Source organism: Phyllostomus discolor, chromosome 14 (genome assembly GCF_004126475.2).
Source record: "Phyllostomus discolor isolate MPI-MPIP mPhyDis1 chromosome 14, mPhyDis1.pri.v3, whole genome shotgun sequence".
Lineage (NCBI taxonomy): Eukaryota > Metazoa > Chordata > Mammalia > Chiroptera > Phyllostomidae > Phyllostomus > Phyllostomus discolor.
The window spans coordinates 3,723,193-3,743,994 of NC_040916.2; the positions used below are offsets into that span (position 1 = coordinate 3,723,193).

At 51.9% G+C, this 20,802-nt stretch overlaps 1 protein-coding gene across 1 annotated transcript in view; it reads right to left on the reverse strand.

Moving 5' to 3' along the window:
* Positions 1-9,756: 9,756 nt before the first annotated feature.
* Positions 9,757-20,802, reverse strand: part of PLEKHA6 (pleckstrin homology domain containing A6) — a 133,901-nt gene continuing 122,855 nt past the window's right edge. Inside the window, 8 exon segments of the mRNA XM_036015413.1 lie at positions 9,757-11,064; positions 11,743-11,866; positions 16,263-16,408; positions 16,916-17,049; positions 17,125-17,292; positions 18,291-18,464; positions 19,338-19,444; positions 19,654-19,783. Of these exon segments, the coding sequence (XP_035871306.1) occupies positions 11,751-11,866; positions 16,263-16,408; positions 16,916-17,049; positions 17,125-17,292; positions 18,291-18,464; positions 19,338-19,444; positions 19,654-19,783 (975 nt within the window). The 3' untranslated portion in view covers positions 9,757-11,064; positions 11,743-11,750.

Below are 20,802 nucleotides of genomic sequence, written 5' to 3' on the forward strand. Positions count from 1 at the left end.
CCGCTGGCCACCTGGGGCATCTTGTACCCCCTCCTGACTCTTCTATTGCACCCCAGCCCCCATGCCCTTCGGTTGAGTTCGGTTGCTTCCTACTCCTCCACAAAACTTGGACTGTGTATAAAAGAACTGAGACTACGGGTCCCCAGGCTCTTCACTGGGTTTGGTGGAGCGTGTGGGAAGAGTTGGAAGCTGTGTTTCTCTTCGGAAAAGGACGAAATTCATCTTGTAAGTAGTTTGCTTGTTTTCGTTAGTACCCATGCTATACCCTAGGGGGCGGCAAGCAGCTGAGTAAAACTTGCTGCGGCTAGTCTCCTGGGAGGGCCAGACTGAGTTAAATCTAGGACAAAAGCGCCCCAGAGGAGTTAGGCAATGAAGGGCTCCGACCTTCTTTCCCCAGCTTTGGGCCGTGGGGTTGAGTTACGGGAGTTAACAGATGAATTTGGACTTGGGGTGGGGCTGGACTGCCGAGGAATCCTGGTTCTGGTATACCGACCAGTTGTGTAGATGTGCGCCTGAAAAAAAGAGGGGTGGGTGGCTCCTAACATCCCTTCTCCCACTGTAGAGCAGTGCCTCTCACACCCATTAGACCCAGCCCCCTTTACAGTGTGCCCTCTGTCCTGAAATAAAGTTCATAGATGATGTGACCAGTCTATGCACATCATTTTAAAAATGCAAGTAAAGCTAATTATAATAAAAAGAAAAAATAAGTCATAATAAAACATGATGTCCCCAAATATATAAATGCTTAGGCAGGACTCAGCAGAAGACATAAATGAAAGAGGCAGATTACTGGCACTTGTGTATAATAAATACACTTGAATTTAAGAGGAATAGAAGACCAGAGTCATTATGTAATTTTAAAAAATATATTTATTTCTGTAAGTCTTATTTAATTAGATAACTGTGCCCAGCATTTGTTTTGGGGGGTAGGGCATCTGGAAATGTATTCTTGCCCTTTTTTAAAAATATATTTTATTTATTTATTTTTAGAGAGGGAAGGGAGGGAGAAAGAGAGAGAGAAACATCAATGTGCGGTTGCTGGGGGCCATGGTCTGCAGCCCAGGCATGTGCCCTGACTGGGAATCGAACCTGCGATACTTTGGTTCACAGCCCATGCTCAATCCATTATGTAATTTAAAAAAAAAAAAAAAAAAAACAGAAGAGTAATAGGAAGTAAATACTATTGTAGAATCAAAATTAATGTGTTTTTTTTTTCAGGGCTCCAAACACTTTATTATGAAAAATTTTTAAAAATATATTTTATTGCCCTGGCTGGCATAGCTCAGTGGATTGAGCATGGACTGGGAACCAAAGTGTCCCAGGTTCGATTCCCAGCCAGGGTACATGCCTGGGTTGCAGGCCATAACCCCCAGCAACCGCATAATGATGTTTCTCTCTCTCTCTGTCTTTCTCCCTCCCTTCCCCTCTAAAAATAAACAAATAAAATCTTTAAAAAATAAGTAAATAAAATCTTTAAAATATATATATATATTTTATTGATTGTGCTATTACAGTTGTTCCATTATCCCCCCTTCACTCCCCTCCATCCTGCACACCCTCTCCCACTTACATTCCCCCACTTTAGTTCATGTCCATGTGTCATAAGTTCTTTAGCTACTACATTTCCCATACTATTCTTACCCTCCCCCTGTCTATTTTCTACCTACCATCTATGCTACTTATTCTCTGTACCTTTTTCCCCTCTCTCCTCCTCCCACTCCCCTGTTGCTAACCCTCCATGTGATCTCTATTTCTGTGGTTCTATTCCTGTTCTAGTTGTTTGCTTAGTTTGTTTTTGTTTTTGTTTTAGGTGTGGTTGTTAATAATTGTGAGTTTGCTTCATTTTACTGTACATGCTTTTTTATCTTCTTTTTCTTAGATAAGTCCCTTTAACATTTCATATATAAGGGCTTGGTGATGATGAACTCCTTTAACTTGACCTTATCTGAGAAGCACTTTATCTTTCCTTCCATTCTAAATGAGAGCTTTGCTGTATAGAGCAATCTGAGATGTAGGTCCTTGCCTTTCATGACTTGGAATACTTCTTTCCAGCCCCTTCTTGCCTGCAAGGTCTCTTTTGAGAAATCAGCTGACAGTCTGATGGGAACTCCTTTGTAGGTTACTGTCCCCTTATCTCTTGCTGCTTCTAGGATTCTCTCCTTCATTTTTACCTTGGCTAATGTAATTATGATGTGCTGTGGTGTGTTCCTTCTTGGGTCCAACTTCTTTGGGACTCTCAGAGCTTCCTGGATGTCCTGGAAGTCTATTTTCTTTGCCAGAATGGGGAAGTTCTCCTTTATTATTTGTTCAAATAACTTTTCCACTTGTTGCTCTTCCTCTTCTCCTTCTGGTCCCCCTATAATTCAGATGCTGGAACATTTAAAGATGTCCTGGAGGTTCCTAAGGCTCTGCTCATGTTTTTGAATTCTTGTTCCTTCATTCTTTTCTTACTGTATGTCTTTTTCTTCCTTCTGGTCCACTCCATTGATGTGAGACCCAGCTTTCATTCCATCACTGTTGGTTCCCTGTGCATTTTTCTTCATTTCACTTATTGTACCCTTCATTTTTTTTTCATCTAATTTGCAACCAAAATCCACCAATTCTGTGAGCATCCTGATCACCAGTGCTTTGAACTGTGCATCTGATAGGTTGGCTATCTCTCAGTCGCTTAAAAGTACTGGCTCTGGGGCTTTCATTCTGTTTGAGCCATCTTTTTTTTTTTCCTTGGTCTGGTCAAGTCTGTTATGTATGAGGGGCGGAACCTTAGGTGTTCTCCAAGGCAGGCCACCCCAGTTGCTGGGTTTTGATGTTGTATGTGGGGGCAGGATCTGAGAGCAACCCATGGTGCTTGTTCTGCTGTCCGTCAGACCTCAGTCCCTTCCGCCACTTTCCCCGAGCAAACTGGGCCCTTCTGGTGCCAATTCCCACGTGGGTGGGCTTGTGCATCCCGTGGGACTTTCCAAGGACCTCTCCTGTGAGGCTGGGAGTCTCCCTTCCTCCCTGCGCCTCAACTCCCACAGGTGTTTTTAATCAGTGACCCAAGGCTCTATTTCCTGGCGCTGTGATCCTGGGTTGTGCGCAGTACCTTGCTACACAATTGCCACCTCACTAGGTCTACTGGTTGCCACCCCTTGGCCGGGGTCTGCCAGCTGCCACCTATGTGCTCAGGGCCCACCCACTGAGGTCTTGCGTGCCCCAGGATGCCTTATGCGCCTGGTCCCAATGCTCTCTGCTCTCCGTGCAGCAACCCGAGCTGGCTGCCCTACTCCGCCCCTTCTACCAGTCTGGATGAACGTGTCTATTTAACTTCTTGGTTGTCCAACTTCCATACAGTTCATTTTTCTGTCAGTTCTGGTTGTTATTCTATTTCTAATTTGTTGTTGTTCCTATCTTGGTTGGGCGGGGAGGCACAGTGTGTCTACCTATGCCTCCATCTTGGCCAGAAGTCCCCAAAATTAATGTTAAGTAAGTAGTAACAGACTAGATGTACTTGCACATAAAAAGAGAAAAGGGGAAATAACTTAAATTGAAGTAGGAATAATAAAGCAAAGCAAATTAGAGATGGCCAACTAGAAAAAGTGAGGAAGCACAATGTGAGTGCAGAGGAACCGGTTCTTGCGTGTGTTGCTAAGGCAGCTCCCTATGTTATGGCCTCGTGTGCGGCCACGGGGGCGTATCACAGACACATGAATCTCCATCTTAAAACACCATTATGTGTTGAAGTAAAATTCAGTTTGTAGGGTCTTAAAAGGCCTTGGATTTCATATATTAATAGGCAATGGGGAATAAAGGATGGACTGGAAAGAGAAATGACGATATACGTGGTTTAAAGCAATTGCATGTGGGCCCCTGACACAGTGTCAGAGAAAGATAAAAAAAACCAACAGGCAACTCTCCAGAACATTTTTTTAAAAATATTTTATTTATTTTTAGAGAAGAAAAGGGAGGGAGAGAAACATTAATGTGTGGTTGCCTTTTCTGCATCCCCTACCACAACCCAGGCATGTGCCCTGACTGAGAGTCAAACCAGCGACCCTTTGGTTCACAGGCCAGCGCTCAATCCATTGAGCCACACCAGCCAGGGCCAGGGCACTTTTTTTTTAAACCACACATAGTCCTTACAACATAGGTGTCCATCCCAGGGCTGCAAAAACTTTAAGAATCATAAAGGATGGCAATAATATGAAATAATTTTAGAAATAGTCATTAAAGAGATCCAGTGAAATCCCCTGTGTTTCAAGTGTCTTTGCTCTCATGCTGTTTGAGTCTCTCAGATCTCCTCCGTTAGACATTTACACTCAGTCTCTTATTTGGTCAAAAACTATTCCATTGGCGCTGTTTCCAACCAAATATACAGGGCTGAAATGTTATATATTGTGTAGACATAATGTATCGTGGAGTATATTACTTAATGATTTTGAGACAATGTCTTTATTTTATTTAAGTTACTTCTTTATAATAACCGTCTTCTAACTTACTGAGTTATTCAGGAAACATAAAAAAGCTTGGAAGCTTATAAAAATGTTTCAGTGCTACTATGAACTGCACACTTACCCGGTCTCAGGTGAAGCCCACTTGCACACTACCAAGTTGTGGGGGTACAAGGCCATGATTACTGTGGAAATCTGTCCCTGTGCATCGCAGCCACTAAATACAGCAAGAGTTTTGCCCCCTTAACCCTGAGACAACTTGAGCTCCCCCGAAACTTTCTGAAGTCCCCCCAGGGGTGGTATCACCCTCATTGAAACCACTGGTCAGTTAAGAGCTCTGATTCTAAAATCAGAGTACTCTGGGCTTCATCCTTTGTCCGCGAGACCTTGGACATCTTACTTATCCTTTCTGTGCCTCAGTTTCCCGGATAATGCCAGTACCTTTCACACAGAGGTAAAACAAGGATTAGAGAGTAAATTCATGGAATGGGCGGAGGACCAGGTACCTGGCACATAGCAGACACTTTGTGAGCCAGTTATTACTTTTCTTGCCACAGTGCCGCCATGTGTTGAGGTGAAATTCAGTTTGTAGGGTCTTAAAAAGTCTGGAGTAATTGAGATTACTCTTCTCGTACAGTTGTAACAATTACTGATGTTACTAGTATTACTCTTATCAGTATCCTATTAAGTGCTCTTACACGAAAGACTTCTGCTCTCATTTTGAGCTGTGGTTCTAAACTGCTTCCACAGATGTATGAAGTAGCTTGGAATACCTCTCCCCCAGCCATGGAGCCTGCGTGGGAGCTCCGAACCAAACTCTCCTGAAACTGGGCCCTCCTGGGCTGCTTCTCAGATGGCAGCCCTGGATACCGGAGCCGTGCCCAGAGGGGTGTCCACTGTCCGCCCTCTAGGGGAGGAGCCTCTTCACTTGGGGGAAAGACACCTCAGAGGGCTAAAGAGCAGGAGCCCTGTGACATCTTTAAGTGAAGGGGGGGGGGGGCGTTGAGAAACACGTTCCCTCTTCCCTCATTATGCTCCTGAAGGAGGTCAAGGGACCGCACAGATTGCCACCCCTCCTCACATTTGTAAGTGAATTCACACTTTCCAAGTGTTTTTCTCCTATTTTCTGATTTGAATTTCTTGAGAGCCCTATAATGTTGGGTAAATATCTCCATATCACAGATGAGGAAACTGGAACTCAGGGGTTTTAGTGACTTGTGCAAATCTTCATGGAGCTAGCAAGGAGCCGAACCAGGAGTTGAACACAATATAATCTCTCCAATCAGTTTCTGCAACGTGGGGGGCCAGCCCTTCACTGGAGGCACAGGGGTGCGAGGTGTGGCGTGAGGCTGGCCCAGTTCCCTGGCAGTGGCAGGCCCGAAGCCAGGCTGCCTTCCTGACACTAGCATGCCATCGTTCAAGAATAGATAAATGGCCACACAGTTGCAGAGCACCACTCCTAACAGGGCATTCTGCTAGTTGCTGTTTTATTGACATTTCCTGAGTGCTACCCCCTTTTACAGCCCAGCCTGTCGCCATCTGAGGGCTGAGCTGGGCCCCGATGTGAAGTACACAGGGACCTGTGAGCACCATCCCTGGAGAGGAGCCAGCCTTGTCCGTGGGTACAGTGACACCCAGTGGTGCTCTGTGCTCTCACATGCCACCTCCATTCCAAGCCATGGGCTCTGGCCTCCCTGGAGCTGCAGATACAGACGCAGCCCGGGAACTGACAAGTTCTGCAATACACCCCCCACCCCCACCCAAAAGGCCTGTCTTGACCTGCACCTGGTTCCAACCTTCCCTGATTCACAAAGGACATGAGGGTTTATAGCATTCCCTGGGATCTGACAAAGCCCCCAAAATAGCCACTTCATTTGCACCTATTCCACTAGCCCTTCCTGGACGAGGACAGGTGTCCAGGGTTCAAAGCCAGCCATTAGAACCAGAGCAAGGCAAAATCACAAATTGGAGGAAGCTTGCCTTCCCATCTCCTCTTTCTCAATTTTCTTCTCTTCCTTGAACTGTTAACACCTCGCTCTCTCCCCAGACATCCTGCATGAGTCCAGCTGAGGCCCACCACTGTCCAGCCTGTAGAATTTATAGGGCTTCTTGCCTCATCATTCAAGGAATGATGGAGAAGCTTTAGTTCAGTCTTTCACGCTGTCAATAACTGATAACCACTGACTGATCACTTGCCAAAAGAAATAAACCAAAGGCATTGAGGCTGGATGAAAAGAATTGGTGTGGCCTTTCTGACACCCCCTCCCCAAATCACACACCTTCTTATACCCTAAGTAGAAATGCAGGACATTGTGTAGTAATCAAGAAAGGCTGACAATTGTTTTCTTCTCCTATAGTCCTACCCTCAGCCTCAGAGACCAAATCAAGGAGGAGGTTCAAGGGCACGAAGCATCTGATACTCCCTGTGTACAGGACGGTGGGACAGGCCTTGATCTGGGGCCACCCAAGCCAAAAGGATGGCCACGGTGTTGGCAGCACGCCACCAAGCCCGGTGCACAGGGAGGCGCACACTTGTGAGAACGCTGGGGTTGCTGCCTGGGCAGGGGGTGGAGCTGTGCAGTCTGATGCAGAATGTTGGGCTGGGGGTACATCCGCTTTGAACCCAGCTCTGCTCTTAGGAAGGCCTGGCCCCACCCAGAGCCCCCATAAATTGCCATGAACCCTGAGGCCAGCCACAAGCAGACATGGACACAGAATGTGAGACACACACCACTTGTACAAACCATTTTATTTCCTGCACTGGGTTCATACAAACTTGCAATATACAAATGCAGAGCTCACGGGGTTCTTCAGTCCCTATTTCTAAAAAGAATGCTGCTGAGAACAGACCCAACGGCTAGACTGTCAGTCAGGATGCCCCTCCCTGGGGGAGGGGACTCGATGGCTAGAAAGGTGCTAAAGGGCTGCTACAGCTGTTGGGTCCCCTGACCGAGATGCCCTCTCTTTATTTAACCTTAACTCTTCTTCTAAGGTCACTTTTATACTAAATAAAGACAATGAGATCATACATTTCCTTGTATGGTTTATTGTCTAATACTAGCAAATCAGATTGGCCTCAATATGTGCATAAATAGATATATGTATATATGTATATTTCATATTTTTCCCTAGTTTTGAGAGCTTCCTGGTTGGGGGTGGTGCCCAAAGGGGAAAGGAATTGGTTTCCTCTTGCTGTATCAGCGCGGCCCCGAGAACGTGCCTCTCACCAAGGCAGAAGGGCAAATGTGCACAGCTTGCAACCTCAGAAAATCTTTAAAGTGACAGTAGCAATATTTGATTACAGCCTCTTGGTTACTGATCAGGGAGGTAATGTGCTAATTGGGAAGGCTCTAAATTAGTACTAGGACTATTACCCAAGTGGGTTAATCGGTTCTGGGCCTCCATCTGGTCCCCATTTATTCATTGCAAGATGCTGTAGGCTGGGAACTGGGGCCAGTAAGTGTCAAAAGTTGGGAGGTCAAGCTTCCAGTCCTGGGAGGAGCTCTGTGCTAGGTTCCAAACCCCCAGATTCCAGATCTGGACAAAAGATTTCCATATTTCCCATATCTGTAAAAGCAAGAGCTGCTTGCCCACTTTCACAGTTGATAAAGCAGTGTGGAAGGCTGAGCTGGCTCAGTTCAGCACCCAGGGACAGCTGGCTGCAGAAAAGTCCTGGGGTCCGTGGCCAAGGCTGAGCTGCTACATTGTCCGTGGGACCCTCCTCAGCCCAGAAGCTGACTGTGCAGTCTGGATGCCAGACCGAGCTGCCAGGCCCTTAACAACAGGCAGCCCCAGAGGAAAGGTCCCAGAGGGAAACAGATGCCACAGATGTGACCCAGACTAGAGAGAGACAAGTGAAATGGAGTGTGAGGAGTCCAAGGAACTCGAACACGTCTGCGCGGAAGGACCAGGAATCCCAAACCATTTCCTTTGGCCTTTGCTTCATACCCTGGGTCCGTCAAGGAACAGACCAGCATTCTTGGTGTTGTTTGGCACAGGCTGCCATGAAGCTGTCCACTCTTTCCAGCAGGGTGATGGGGGAGGGGGTTCCAGAGCGCATCCAGCAGTTCGGTGCCTGCCTGGGCGTGCCTCTGAGCACGCGTCAACACTTTCCTCCGGAGGAGGCCCATCCGGTAACCCCAGAGGGTCATCGAGAGCGGACAGTGTAATCAAACCCTCAGACCAGGACTTCCCAGAGAGCGTCCTCCCCTGGCAAGGTGTCCTCTGGGTGAGCTCTAGGGCTGGCCCCATGCAGAGCGGGAGGAGGGATGGGCAGAAGGGGGCTGCTGGGCAGAGGGAAGGGTGGATGGCTGGACCTAGGGGCAGCTGCCTCGGTCTCCTCACATTTTTCACCAATTCCATTCAGACATTGCACACTTGAAAATAGATTTGCTTTATAATAAAAGCGTAAAATCAATCTGTCCTAAAATAAGTCTTTCTCTCCCCTTCTTTGGATCAAAAGGCATGGGGTACAGCTTCAACATGCTAGGAATGGTATGGAAAGTAAAAAAAAATAAAATGAGCCTGGGCAGGAGTTCTAGGAAAGGATCAGACATCCAAACAAATATATATATATATTAATTACATATATATCTATAATATGTATAATTTTCATAAAACATATATTAAGGCATGTAAAGCAACATAAAGGGCCAGCTTTATGAAATAAGAGCTGAGAGAGGTGATAGACATACAGACATTAATCCTTGGTATTTTACATGTATCTCTTAAAATATCATTTTTTAAAAAAAGGAGAGACAGACAAATGAAGGGGAAGGCATGGAAGGCCCTGAAAAATCTGTGTCCTGTGGATGAGAAAGGTGTGGGGAGGGAGGAAGAGGGTTACCTCAGAGCCAGCCCCACCTGCCAGCCCGGGGGCAGAACGGACAGCTTGGGGTGCCTGAGCTGGGCTAAAGATGAGAAGTGCAGCCCCAAACCTGCTCGAAGCAAAGACAGGTGGAACCCCCTCAGTCTATAGTCCCTCGGAAGCAGGAGACCATCCTAAGTACCTAGAATAGTGCCTGGTATGTAAAAGGCGCTCGGCCAATATTTGTTGAGTGAACTATCATCTTTACTTGCACAGGAACCAGTAACCGCCCCAGCCCTGAAGGAGTGGAGAATTGGTGGAAGATAGAGTGGCTGTTCCCAGGGCCGCTGGAGGTCCGGCTGGAGTCCCAGGGCAGCGGCTCTGGCAAAAAGTTCGGTCGCACTCTCCCCCCTTCCTCCTCTCTGGCTACGCTTATCTCAAGGTGGGCGAGGCAGAGAAGAATGAGTGGGCTTCTGTCTCCACCCCCCCCCGCCCCCCCCCCCCCCCCCCCCGCCCCCAGGTCTCCCTGGCGGGCAGATCCCGAAAGGGTCAACCTAGAAGGGGATCTCTGGTACAGCCTCAGCTGGCCTTCGCCTGGGACGCCGGGGATGTGAGGCCTAGCACCTGGCCTCCGAGGCCCAGACTGCATCCCCTCTCCCTGAGCATGCTCTCAGCTGGCCCACAGCACATTCCAGAAAGGTCACAAAAAAGTGGTTAGGAAAGGTTCCAAAGCTGACCACACCCTGCGTAAGACAGGTCCTTCTCTCTGTTCCCAAAGGAGGGGAGGCACACGCCGGGCCCAGACCTACAAAGGGCCACCTACGTCCCAGGCTGCCCTACACAGCCCGCTCACTCCCAGCCCACAATGCCCCCCGTGCCCAGTGCTTCAGCTGAAGGCAGCCGAGCACTCACTGGTGAGGCCTCCTGGGGCCCTGGCATCAGCAGACCACTGACCCTGGGGATGGGGCGGGCAGTGCTAAGCTGACAATCTGGCACTGTCCTGGGCACCGCGCTAAGGCTCACCTCAGAAAACCATTCCCATCCCCCCTCCATCTCTGTCCTCTTACTTGCGAATGAGTCCTGCTGCTTCTTTCCCTCCCTTTCCTAGGACCTCTGCCTTCCTCTCTCCCCTCCCAACCTCCGCCAGACTCTGCACAGACCTGCTGCTCTCCTTCCCAGCCTGCACCACCCCTCTGGGGGCCCGGGAGTCTCCCCCGTCTCTCGGCACCTTGTCTTTGGCTCAAGCAGGGTGGTCAGTGTCCACTGGACTGCAAAGGGGCACCCATAAGCAGAGATGTGTCAAAGCCTTGGGTACAGCTGGGGCAGTGCGTGGGGCCGATGGGGGACGAGGAAGATGGCAGGTGCTGTCCTTCGAGTCAAGAAGGGCCGGAAGAGCAGAGTGTTCATCTTCTCTTCACCTCTAGTCCTAACCTAAGGCAGCCCAGAGCATCTTTCCCACCAGGGCGTCTTCTTCATCAAGGAATGTTCCAGTAGGGCCATCACAACCCCAGCCAGAGAGAGTCAGGCCCAGGCTCCCTGTGACTTGGGCATCAGAAGGATGCTCCCGTCCCCACCATCTCAGGCCCTGGCTGAGGACCACCATCTGAGCAGTGAGGGCTTCGGGGCCAGGTGTGGCGGGTGTGTGGACACCGAAGCACCCGGGCTCCTCTTGGCAGCAGCCCTGGCCCCCAGCCTGGCAGCTGGCAGTCTTCCCATGGTGCACGGGGCCTGGGGCCGGGGTGGGGCCAGGACTGCAGGAGGGCAGAGGAGGGCTTTAGCTGGTGGCTCTGGGGAGCTTCACAGCGTTGGCGGCAGCCAGGGCTTGCGCTGAAGAAAAGAGAACTCGGGTGAGAAAGGTGCCTCACAGAGCAGACCTCAGCCAACTCTTCCCAGGAAAGAGACGACTCTGGCTGTGAAGCCCCTGTGGGACCCCCCCCCCCCCCCCGGCCACACCCTCAACCCTGAGAGAGGGGCAGCAGTACCTAGAAGTGAACATGCTTCTCCGTTTGCCTGATACTGGGCGGCCATGTGCTAGAGGTAAGGATGGTGCACAGTCTTTGGCTATAGATTCTGATGTTATTTTAATTTACATAAGATCTGGGAGAAACAGCTTCTGGGTGCCCCTGAGGCAGGGCTGCTGTGTATCTCAAGGGATGGCAGGCTTGTGGGTCAACAGGAGGTACGGGAGGGGGACAGCGGGGGGTGTCTGAGGAGTCCCTTCCCGAAAGCGGACAAGGGAGACCTCAGCTCTGTTCCCTGTCTGCTTTCCCAGAAGCAAAGCCTGTTGGCGTTGCAGCATCCAAGCAGCAGCCCTGCCAGCCGGCCCTAGTCCAGCACTGCACAGGGACAAAGAGGCTCAAGCAAAGGGATGGCGAGGGGAGAGCAGCGTGGGCACTGGGACCGAGGGGGAAGCAATGCCGGAATGAGGCGGTGCAGATGGCTCAGTGGGGTGAGGGCGGGGCTCCCACCCCCCGGGGAGGATGAAACACGCAGAAGAATGCTTACGTCAGAGCTCAGACCCGCATGGTATGGCTGCTGTCGGCGCCCCGTGGGGATTCAGACGACAGGGGGTTGGCTGGTGAAGTCGGGGAAGCAGGGGAGGTGGGAGGGCTTGGGGTGGCACATTGCACTGGAAACAGAAATGAACAGGGAAGTGAATCGGGGTGGGTGGGGCGAGCAGGTGAGGCCCTGCTCCGGGAGGGCTGGAGGGAGGCAGGGCAGGAGGCAAGCGGAGAGGAGAGCTGAGCCTGGGGACCTGCTCAAGCTAAGGCAGAGCCGGCCTTGTTCCAGGTGCGGTGGGGGAGAGCGTGGGACCCCAGAGGTGACCTGGCAGGTCCAGGCTCCGCTGAGAACCAGTGTGACGGTGGCTGTGGGCATGGCCTGGCCTCTCTGGGCCTAAGGCTCCCTGGCCATTGGTAAGATGGGGAGGTTTGCACACCTCTCCACTTGTGTGGACAGAATAGGGGATGGCACCTTATCTACCGTGATATCACTATGATAATAATTAATTGTACAGTAAAATCATACCAGTCCAAATCATCAGGCCCCCATTTATGACTAGATCGAAGTGAAGTGATCACCATGTTAATCAATTCCAGTAAAATGGGGCCTTCTGAGAGGCCGGGAGTGAGTTCCGATAACTAGACTCGAGGGCTCAGCGTGTGTGCCCGGCTGCCACTCAAGACCCCTCGCTCAGTCCAGGGAGGGCAGACTTCCCTCCACCCCTGGGCAAACCGTTACCAGCCTTGAAGTGGTGGCTTTGAGTGAATGAGATTTTACTCTGTTATCATGATTCTTCCGTGTTGAGAACAATGAGACGGAACTGGACTGTTAGGGGCCTGCTCCGTGCAGTCTCGGGCCCTCGGGCACCCTCTGCCCAGCTATGAGGCAGGAGGAGCACGGAGAAGTTGTCCTCACTCGGGCCCAGAGAAGAACCAGACCTCAGCCAGCGTCACACATGCTTACTGTGGGAGAGGGGTCCTGGTGTAAACTCCCTGCTCTACTCCCTCCCCACCTTGCCCTGGACCTCCTCATCCTCCCTGCCCTCTGCGTAAGACAAAGGGCCAGCGTGCCGCCCTCCACCTATGCACACACCCCCACACACGCAGCGGAGGCTCGGAGCTCTCCCATGAGTGGGAGGTTGTGTCTGCCTGCACACAACACAGGCATCGTGCATGGGACCCAGCAAAGCTGTATCTTTACTTGTGGCACACGACTCAGACACGTGTGTGTCTGTGCACTTCCACATGGCCCAGCACACCTATAAGTTCACATACAAACCCATCACAAGTGCTTCTGGAAACACACACTGCTGTGCATGTCTGTATCATGGCGGTTAGTCCTCTGGCAACCTCCGCTTCTCAAACAGTCAAAGACTGAAAGGCTAGGGCAGGGCGAGCTCCAGGAGGCCAGACAGAAGGTACAATGTACATTCAGTGAAGCTCTTACACTGCACTCATAGGAGAGCTCCTTGGAGTCCGTGTATAAACTCCTTGTTTATAAACTCCTTGTTTATACACGGTTCTCGTGGGTGTTGGCTGGAGGGGTTTCTACCCAAGGGAGAATTAAAACAAGATCATTCTAAGAGAGAGGAATTGAGAGGCCCACTGACATCCATCAGAAGGTACCACTGGAGAGAGAAAATCTTTTGTAAAAAGTAGACATGATAACTTTAAATGTGTAACAGTTTGGGAGTATTTCAGACCCCTGAGTGGGTCTGAACCAATTATAGCCCCTAACGGCACCCCTTCGACAGAGGTACGCAAAGTAAGGGTATTTAGGATGGTACTAAAGGAGCAAGAGCAAGCAAGACTCATTATGTTGAATGTAACCTAGTTAAGAAGGCAGAGAAGTCCTAAGTATATATTATTAGAAATACATCCATTGAAATCATTAAAATTCATACAGGTGTGAAGTACGTACTGGACAGATGTGAAGTGACAATTGTGTGTTCACAAATACTACCACATCTGCACACACGTAACCAGTCACATGTACTCACATTCATGGGACTGCTCTCTCCCTCAGACCGCACACACAGGCAGGGGCTCATGAATGTCTCACTGTGTGCACACTGCACAGTACACACACACCCGTTACCGTCCCCACACTGCGGACAGGGTCAGTCACACGTGCACACATGCGTTCACAGACTCTGCCTCCACCCTTGGACTGGCCCCCACGTACACATGTGTCCACGCTCCAACAGCTCACCAAACACCACCTGTGCTCACCAGTAACGGACCTCCACACAGCACCCATAGACATTTTGCACATGCACACACACAGACATACACACCCCTGTATTTGTACTCAACATTCCTTCCCCCATGCCCCGCACACTTGAATATACACAAATACGTGTGTATCTGCACACACTGCACATGACCTCAGGCCACACATACAAACTGAATGCTGCCACATCTTCCCATACACCACGCAACTGAGTCTGCTCATGCTGAGTGTTTCCCGCCAAATGCTGCAACACTTGTCACCAACCACACTGCCCGTGCCACGCATGCACACTCAGGTGCTAACTGCATCCTGCGTCTGCTGCACTGTTCTCTCGACCTGCACCCAGCACCTGTGTGCACAGGCCCCGGCATGGACCTACACCGACGCTGTGTGCCCAGGAATGGTCCTCGCTGCGCCTGGCAGATCTGCAGCTCTGAGGACCTGGGCCACGGACATGGGTGGTGGGGACAGTGGGCTAAGTCTGAGGGCTGGCGGCCAGTTTTTAAAGAGTTAGGGTTTTGGCAAAAGCCAGGTAACCATTTGCTTTCAGTGCACAGACCCTGAAATGGAAGCCGTGTGTAGGGAAGGGGAATCTATCTGACAGGCCAGGTGAATTTTGTTTTCGTGGACCTTTTGGCAGGGGAACTGCAGTAGAGAGAGCAAGGGGCTGGGGTGGGGGGTGCAGAGGGAAGTATTAAAACAGTGTTGTAAGTTCTAACCCGCGAAACAGGAAGTTTCCTTATGCTCAGAGTGTGTGGAATTTGATCTTTGGAGGGTTGAAGTTCCTTTCACAGCTAAACTACAGGGACGTTTGACAAAGGCCTCCTTGCAGCTGAACTGGTTCTGCTGCCTTTGGCTACAGGATGGGCTCCCTGAGGCCCATCCTTCTCTTGCCCCCAAGTGCAGCCCACCGATAGCCTCCTTCTGATATGTCTCCAGGGACTTCCCCTGGCCACCAGCTAATATCCATTGTAACCTAAGTGCCAGCAGGCTCTCTTCCCTAAGGCTTACTTAAAGCCCTTCATTGTAGCATAAAGCCCTCTGGTTTCCGAGAATACCCACATTAAACTAGCTAGGAAAAGCATAAAGGGTCCCTGTTTCCACATCAGCTACCATTGTTGCACCTGTGCCACCACCATCGCCCAGCACCACCGCGCCCACCGCTGGCTGGCCTCCATCGAGCACCTGCTGAGTGCCTGGCACTGTGCTGGGTGCTTGGCACACACTGTCTATTCCTTGCACGACCAGACAGGTATTTTGATTTGAATTTTACAGGTGAGGAGCTGGAGCCCCAGAGAGCCAGAACTCAAAACCCTCTTTATCACCAACCTGAAGTGCCATCGCCTCCACTGAGCTCCTGGCCACCATCCTTACCTGCTTGTGGCCCGACTCTCAGCCAGGCTGCTGTCACTGTGGCCAGCACCCCTGTCTCTGCTTCCTTGACCAGAGTCATCCAACCTAGCATCCTTCCGGGGCATCCCTCTTGACTGGCCTTCAAAGCCCTCCCGCTCCCTGCCCCTTGCCCTCCCCCTCCCTAACACCTTGTCTTGATAGGGAGAAAATACTTCATCTCCCAATCTTCATGACTTCGCCACTGTCTTTCCTCTACCTTTCATGCTCCCATTCACACAGAATCTCTTTAATTCTTCCCATCTTCCTCCATTTCATCTTGCCAGTCACACTCTGATTTACTCCAGGTGATGAATCAGGCTGAGTAGAAGTTAGTCCTGTTGACTTTAACCTCACGCTGTCCATTTGGTTCCTACTGCTCTTTGTGCCAGTGTGAAGCCAATTCCTCATACTATTATTCCCTAGCAGAAAAGTGGGATGGGGTCAGTAGCCAAGGGGGTGATCATATCACTCTCAGCTGCTGGTTACCTGCACCATCTTCTCTCATGCTTCCTCTCTGCATGCAGCAAGAATGGGAAGTGAAAGGATACCCTGGAATACCTGGCCCTCACACCAACCAAGTCAGTTACTACCATTCTCTGTGCCTTTTCCAACCTTCCCAGGTAGAATGGCTCTCTTGCTGCCCACGTGGCCTCAGCCATTCCTCCATACGGGGCCCAGGAGGGTCATCACGGTTCTGAGCTCCTGCGCATCAGCAACTCTGGCCCCTGTGCACCCTGAGCCCAGCACAGCGCCTGGTGCTCAACAGGTACTCGTCCTGACCTTGAGGAACTGCCCCCTTGCCCTGCTCCTCTCTGTCTCTGACCCCTGGTAGCGCCTGCCTCCTCCCCTACACATGGTCAGCCGTTGTCCCTGGCAGAGCGAGGTCCAGCCCCTCTCACCAGACAGCATGCGGCCCCTGCGGGAGGCCTCGGTCGCCAGGGCACAGGAGATTTCAATCCGCTTCTCCTGCTCCTGCAGCTGGCTCTCTGAGTCCTGGGGTACGTCCACAAGGTCCCCCTCGCCGACAGGCACCACGTTCTGCATACTGAAGAGGTACAGACACACAGACATGGTGGGGGGGACAGGATGGTCCAATTGGCTAATGGGGGGAACCTGTGGACTGAGGTTGGTGGGGGCGAGGTGGGGGCAAGGGCACTGCAGACTCTGGTCCCCAACAAGGCTGTCCCCAGGAGAGTAGGACCTGGCAAAACACATGTTGGGACCCCTACCCACAATGTTTTAAAATGACCTGGAAGGTTCAAGTGAACGTTTAGGGCAATGACCCTCGAAGGGTCATTGGAGGGCAACCCATCAGCTTGTCTTGGTGAGAGTGTGTGCTCAGGGCTCAGCAGCCCTTCGGCACCCACGGGTACCTTCATTGCCCTGGCCACAGGGCTGGGGCCAGTTCGCTGCCCTGGGCCACTGCCTCCATTTGCTCCACTCTGGGGAGGCTCAGAGTCCCCAATGACATGGGCTGGAGTCAGTGGCACCTGAGCCCCAGGTGCCCTAGGTGCCAGGTGGGCAGAAGTAGAGGTTCACCCAGGCCAGTTACCTGGACTTGGCAATGAGTGTCTTGATCCTCTCCACTTTCTTCTGCTTCTCCTTCAACTCCTCAGGACTCAGGGGAGTGTCAGGCTCCAGGTCAATGTACCGCTCAGGGATGAGGACTTTGTCTGGGGTGGAGAGCTACGGAGGGACCAAGGTCATCGCCTTCATTCCTCCCAGGGCTTCTGCCCCCTCCGCCCCCTGGACTCTGCTCACCTCCTTGTTGATGTCCACGTCATAGTGTTGGGGCTCCAGCTCCATCTTGCGAAGTCGGGCGATTTCCTCCCTGGGTGTCTCGTAGGCCTGCCCACCAGGCTCTTCAGCCCGCAGAGCCGCCTCCAGGTTGGAGATGTCCACTTCATGTATGCTGCGGTGACGGCGCACCTAGGGGACGCGGGCGCCTCCACTGCTGCTGGTGCCTCCAGGGACCCCAACCGTGCCGTGTCCTCGCTGTCCCCACCGGCACACCCGATCTGGCCGCCACCCCACCGCTCCCACTGCAGAGCTACCCTTCCATCCTGCCTGTCCAAGGCCTGCCCGCCTGCAAGGGCCTGGGGGCAAAATTCCATCAATATCTCTCAGCAATACTTGTCACTTACCGTCCCGCTGTGCCCTTTGCTCACTTCCTGTGACATGTTATTCTGGGCAGTTGACTCAGTGTGTCTTTCATTAATCTCTAATCATTTCATATTATAGAAGTTCCAATCCACTAACCACAATGTAAACTGTTTGAGGTCAGGACTTATGAGTCATAGTTTTTTAATATTTTAGATATTTAATAAAAAAGAAAAATCAGGCAGATGGCTTGGGCTCCCCCCAGCTCTGCACTTACTGGCTGTGTGGCCTAGGACCCCCCTAATTTCCCACGACTTTGTCTCCCCACCTCTGAAACAGGGGTAACAATCCCTGGGCCGGCGCTGCTGGAAGGACTGAACAAGGCAGCACGACGAGGGTGCATGACCTGTGCGGCACCAGGCACTGCCCAGCCGCCACGGGGGTCTTCGGGATGCTGGGCCCCGTGCCAAGCACACGGAAAGCGCTCTAGGGCCATTTACAAGCGATGGCTACTTCTGGGTGCTGGGTTTTATACTATTCTCTATTAACTGAACTTTCTATTATCTGTTTTAACCAAAACAATCAAGGCATTCCTTTCTATGAATTATTTTTCTTTAAACACAGAAAAGGAAATACTTGTTGCAGGATCTTTTCTTCCCAGTGGGCAGAAGCGTCCCCCATCCCCGTGGGTGCCCAGCTCGGCCCTCCCTGTTCCCTCCTCCTCTAAACCCCAGGCCACAGCCGACTGCTGCAGCCCAGGCTGGCCGCACCCTGGGAGTGGGCCGTGTTGGCAGGTGTCAGGCCTGTGGGAGCCTGGGAGGGCTTACCACTTTGTAGGCCGGCCGGGGGCTGGGGTCGGGGGCCGGGCTGGCCGGGAGCTGCAGGCTTCTCCGCTTCTCCTTCATGGAGCCACTCTGGTGCCGTCGCATGCGGTCAATCTGCTCCTCCACGCTCATCTTGACCTTGCCCTCACCGGGGAACACAGCACTCTTGGGGCGCTCCTGCTGCAGTGGGAGACGGGGCTCTGACAGGTGCCGCGCCCTCCACCTAGCTTTCCCATCTGCCCTAATGCCTTGACATTTTCCTTCCCTGGGAAGCTTGCCTGTAGTACATTAACTAGTCCCCAAAAGGCCTGTCCAAGTCCTGACCCCCAGTACCTAAGAATGTGATCTTATTAGGAAATAGGGTCTTTGCAGGTGTAATTAAGTAAAGGATCTCAAGATGCGGTCATCCTGAATCAGAGTGGACCCTGAAACCAATAACGGGCATCCTTAGGGGAGACAAGAAGACACACGGAATAGGTGCGGTGGAGGTGGAGGCAGAGGCTGGAGCGATGTGTCTGCGAGTCAGAGGACACCAAGGACTGGCAGTGGTAACTGTGAGCTGCGAGAGGGGTGCGCAGTGGGCTCTCCCTCACAGCCTCCCGAGCAGCCGACCCTGCCAGCACCTTGTCTGCAGGCCTCTGCCTCCACGACTGTGAGAGAATAAAGCCTCTGTTGCTTTAAGCTCCCAGGTTCGTGGTGCCCTGCTCACTTCCTAGCAACACCAAGGCACTGACGTGCTGCTCTGGGTGGCACATTGCACGCTGACCACTGGTTTTTGCTCTATTTGTAGTTCACCACGGGCATGTCATCATAACTTTGTTAAATATTTTTCATCATTGTTGTACACATATCCCTTGTCCTTTGACACGTCTCCTTGAAGAAGACCTCCTCCGGTAGGGCTGCTACCCTCCTCCTGCTTGTTCTGCCTTCTGCCTCCAGCCCTGGGTTTCTTGAACAGTAGCGACAGGTGGGTGGACCCACAGAGGCCCCGGGGCCACCAGCCGGGCTCAGGCCCACCCGAGCTCCCACAGCCTGCAGGTATGCACTCACCTGGGCAGAGAGACCATTGGTGAGCCTATTAGCATTCCTCCTCACCACCGTTGCCGGGGTCACGTCTTCATCAGTGGGCGACTTCGTCCGTGGGGGCACAATGCCAACTGCAGGGAGACAGAGCAGCCAGTGGGCCTCAGGGAGAGAGGAAGGCAGAGCGACAGGGGAGCCTGCTTCTCAGAGAGGCTCAGTCTCACCCCCGTGGAAACGGAAGGCCTGGGCAGGTAAGCACTCTCTCTGGGAGTGAGTGAGCACCTCCCTGGGCTCCTCTCTGACCCTCAGCCTTCCTTCTAGGGGAAGACGGGTCAGGAAGTACCTTTGTTGAGAGCTGCCTGCTTCTCGACCTCCACCTCTTGCCTGGTGGGCACAAGGCTGATGTCTCTAGAGGTGTCCAGGGGTGATGTCTGGCGGGGCTCTTTTTTGCTTGGCTCATAGCTTGCCTTGGGCTGGGAAGAAAGAATAAGAGGTTGAATGCTAAAGTGACCGCCAGGAATTGGGCCCCCAGTGGTCATTCTTTGTTTAGCAATGGCTGGTGTGCAAACCCTTGAAAACAAGGGGGACAGGGATACTCTATGTGTGTCAGCTATGCAGGGGCAGGGAGGCATTAGGCTGGCCAATGCAAGGCCTTCGTGGGGACCTCCAGGTGGTCCCTCAACCTGACGGGTCTCCTTAGCAAGCACAAAGAAGCACGGACTTTCTGTGAGCCAGAAAGGAGAGGGCAACAAGGCCAAGGGTCTCTGAGGATTCTGTCTGCATCCTACCCAAGACTTGAGCAAAAGGACCAGGTGAACGTCAGTGCCAGTATTCTGGGGGCAGAAAAGGGGCACTTAGCTTGTGTCTCACAGAATCAGGAGACTACAAAGGACCTTGCACCCCCACCCTTCCCCCTCCATTGTGCAGTGGAAGAACCTAAGTCTCGGTGAGGAACATAGACCAAGAAGCCTAGGCCAGAGGTCAGAAACCTCCACTCTAGCCCAGCTAGAGAGTACAGGTAAGTCCGACCACCTTCCGTCATCTGGAAAACAGAGGTGCTGTTACCTGCTCTTCCTACCTTGCTGGGCAGACCCTCGGGGTTATATACATGCCAGTAGCTGAGGTGAGAACATGAGTTTGCCAGCTTTAGGCACAGGACTGTCTACTCACCGTGCAACCTCTTCCAAGCCTAACTGCAAACCTCTCCTGGATCTTCGCTAGGGATCCAGGCGAGAGAAGGGGCCAGAACAGGGGAGAGAGGGTCCTATATCATTATACTCCAGGGACTGGTAAGACTCAGAGAGGACACAGACAAGGCAGAGACAGAGAGAGCATGGGAGGACTGGAGCCTGGGGTGGACAAGAGCAGGAAATTGGAATGGCACCAGTATGTATGTGGGGTTCCATCGTTCCCATCAGCTGGTCATGCTGGTGAGGTGGGTCATACCACCCCCTGGAGCAAGGCCCCTCCCAGCCTGGGCTTCGGGTAGGGC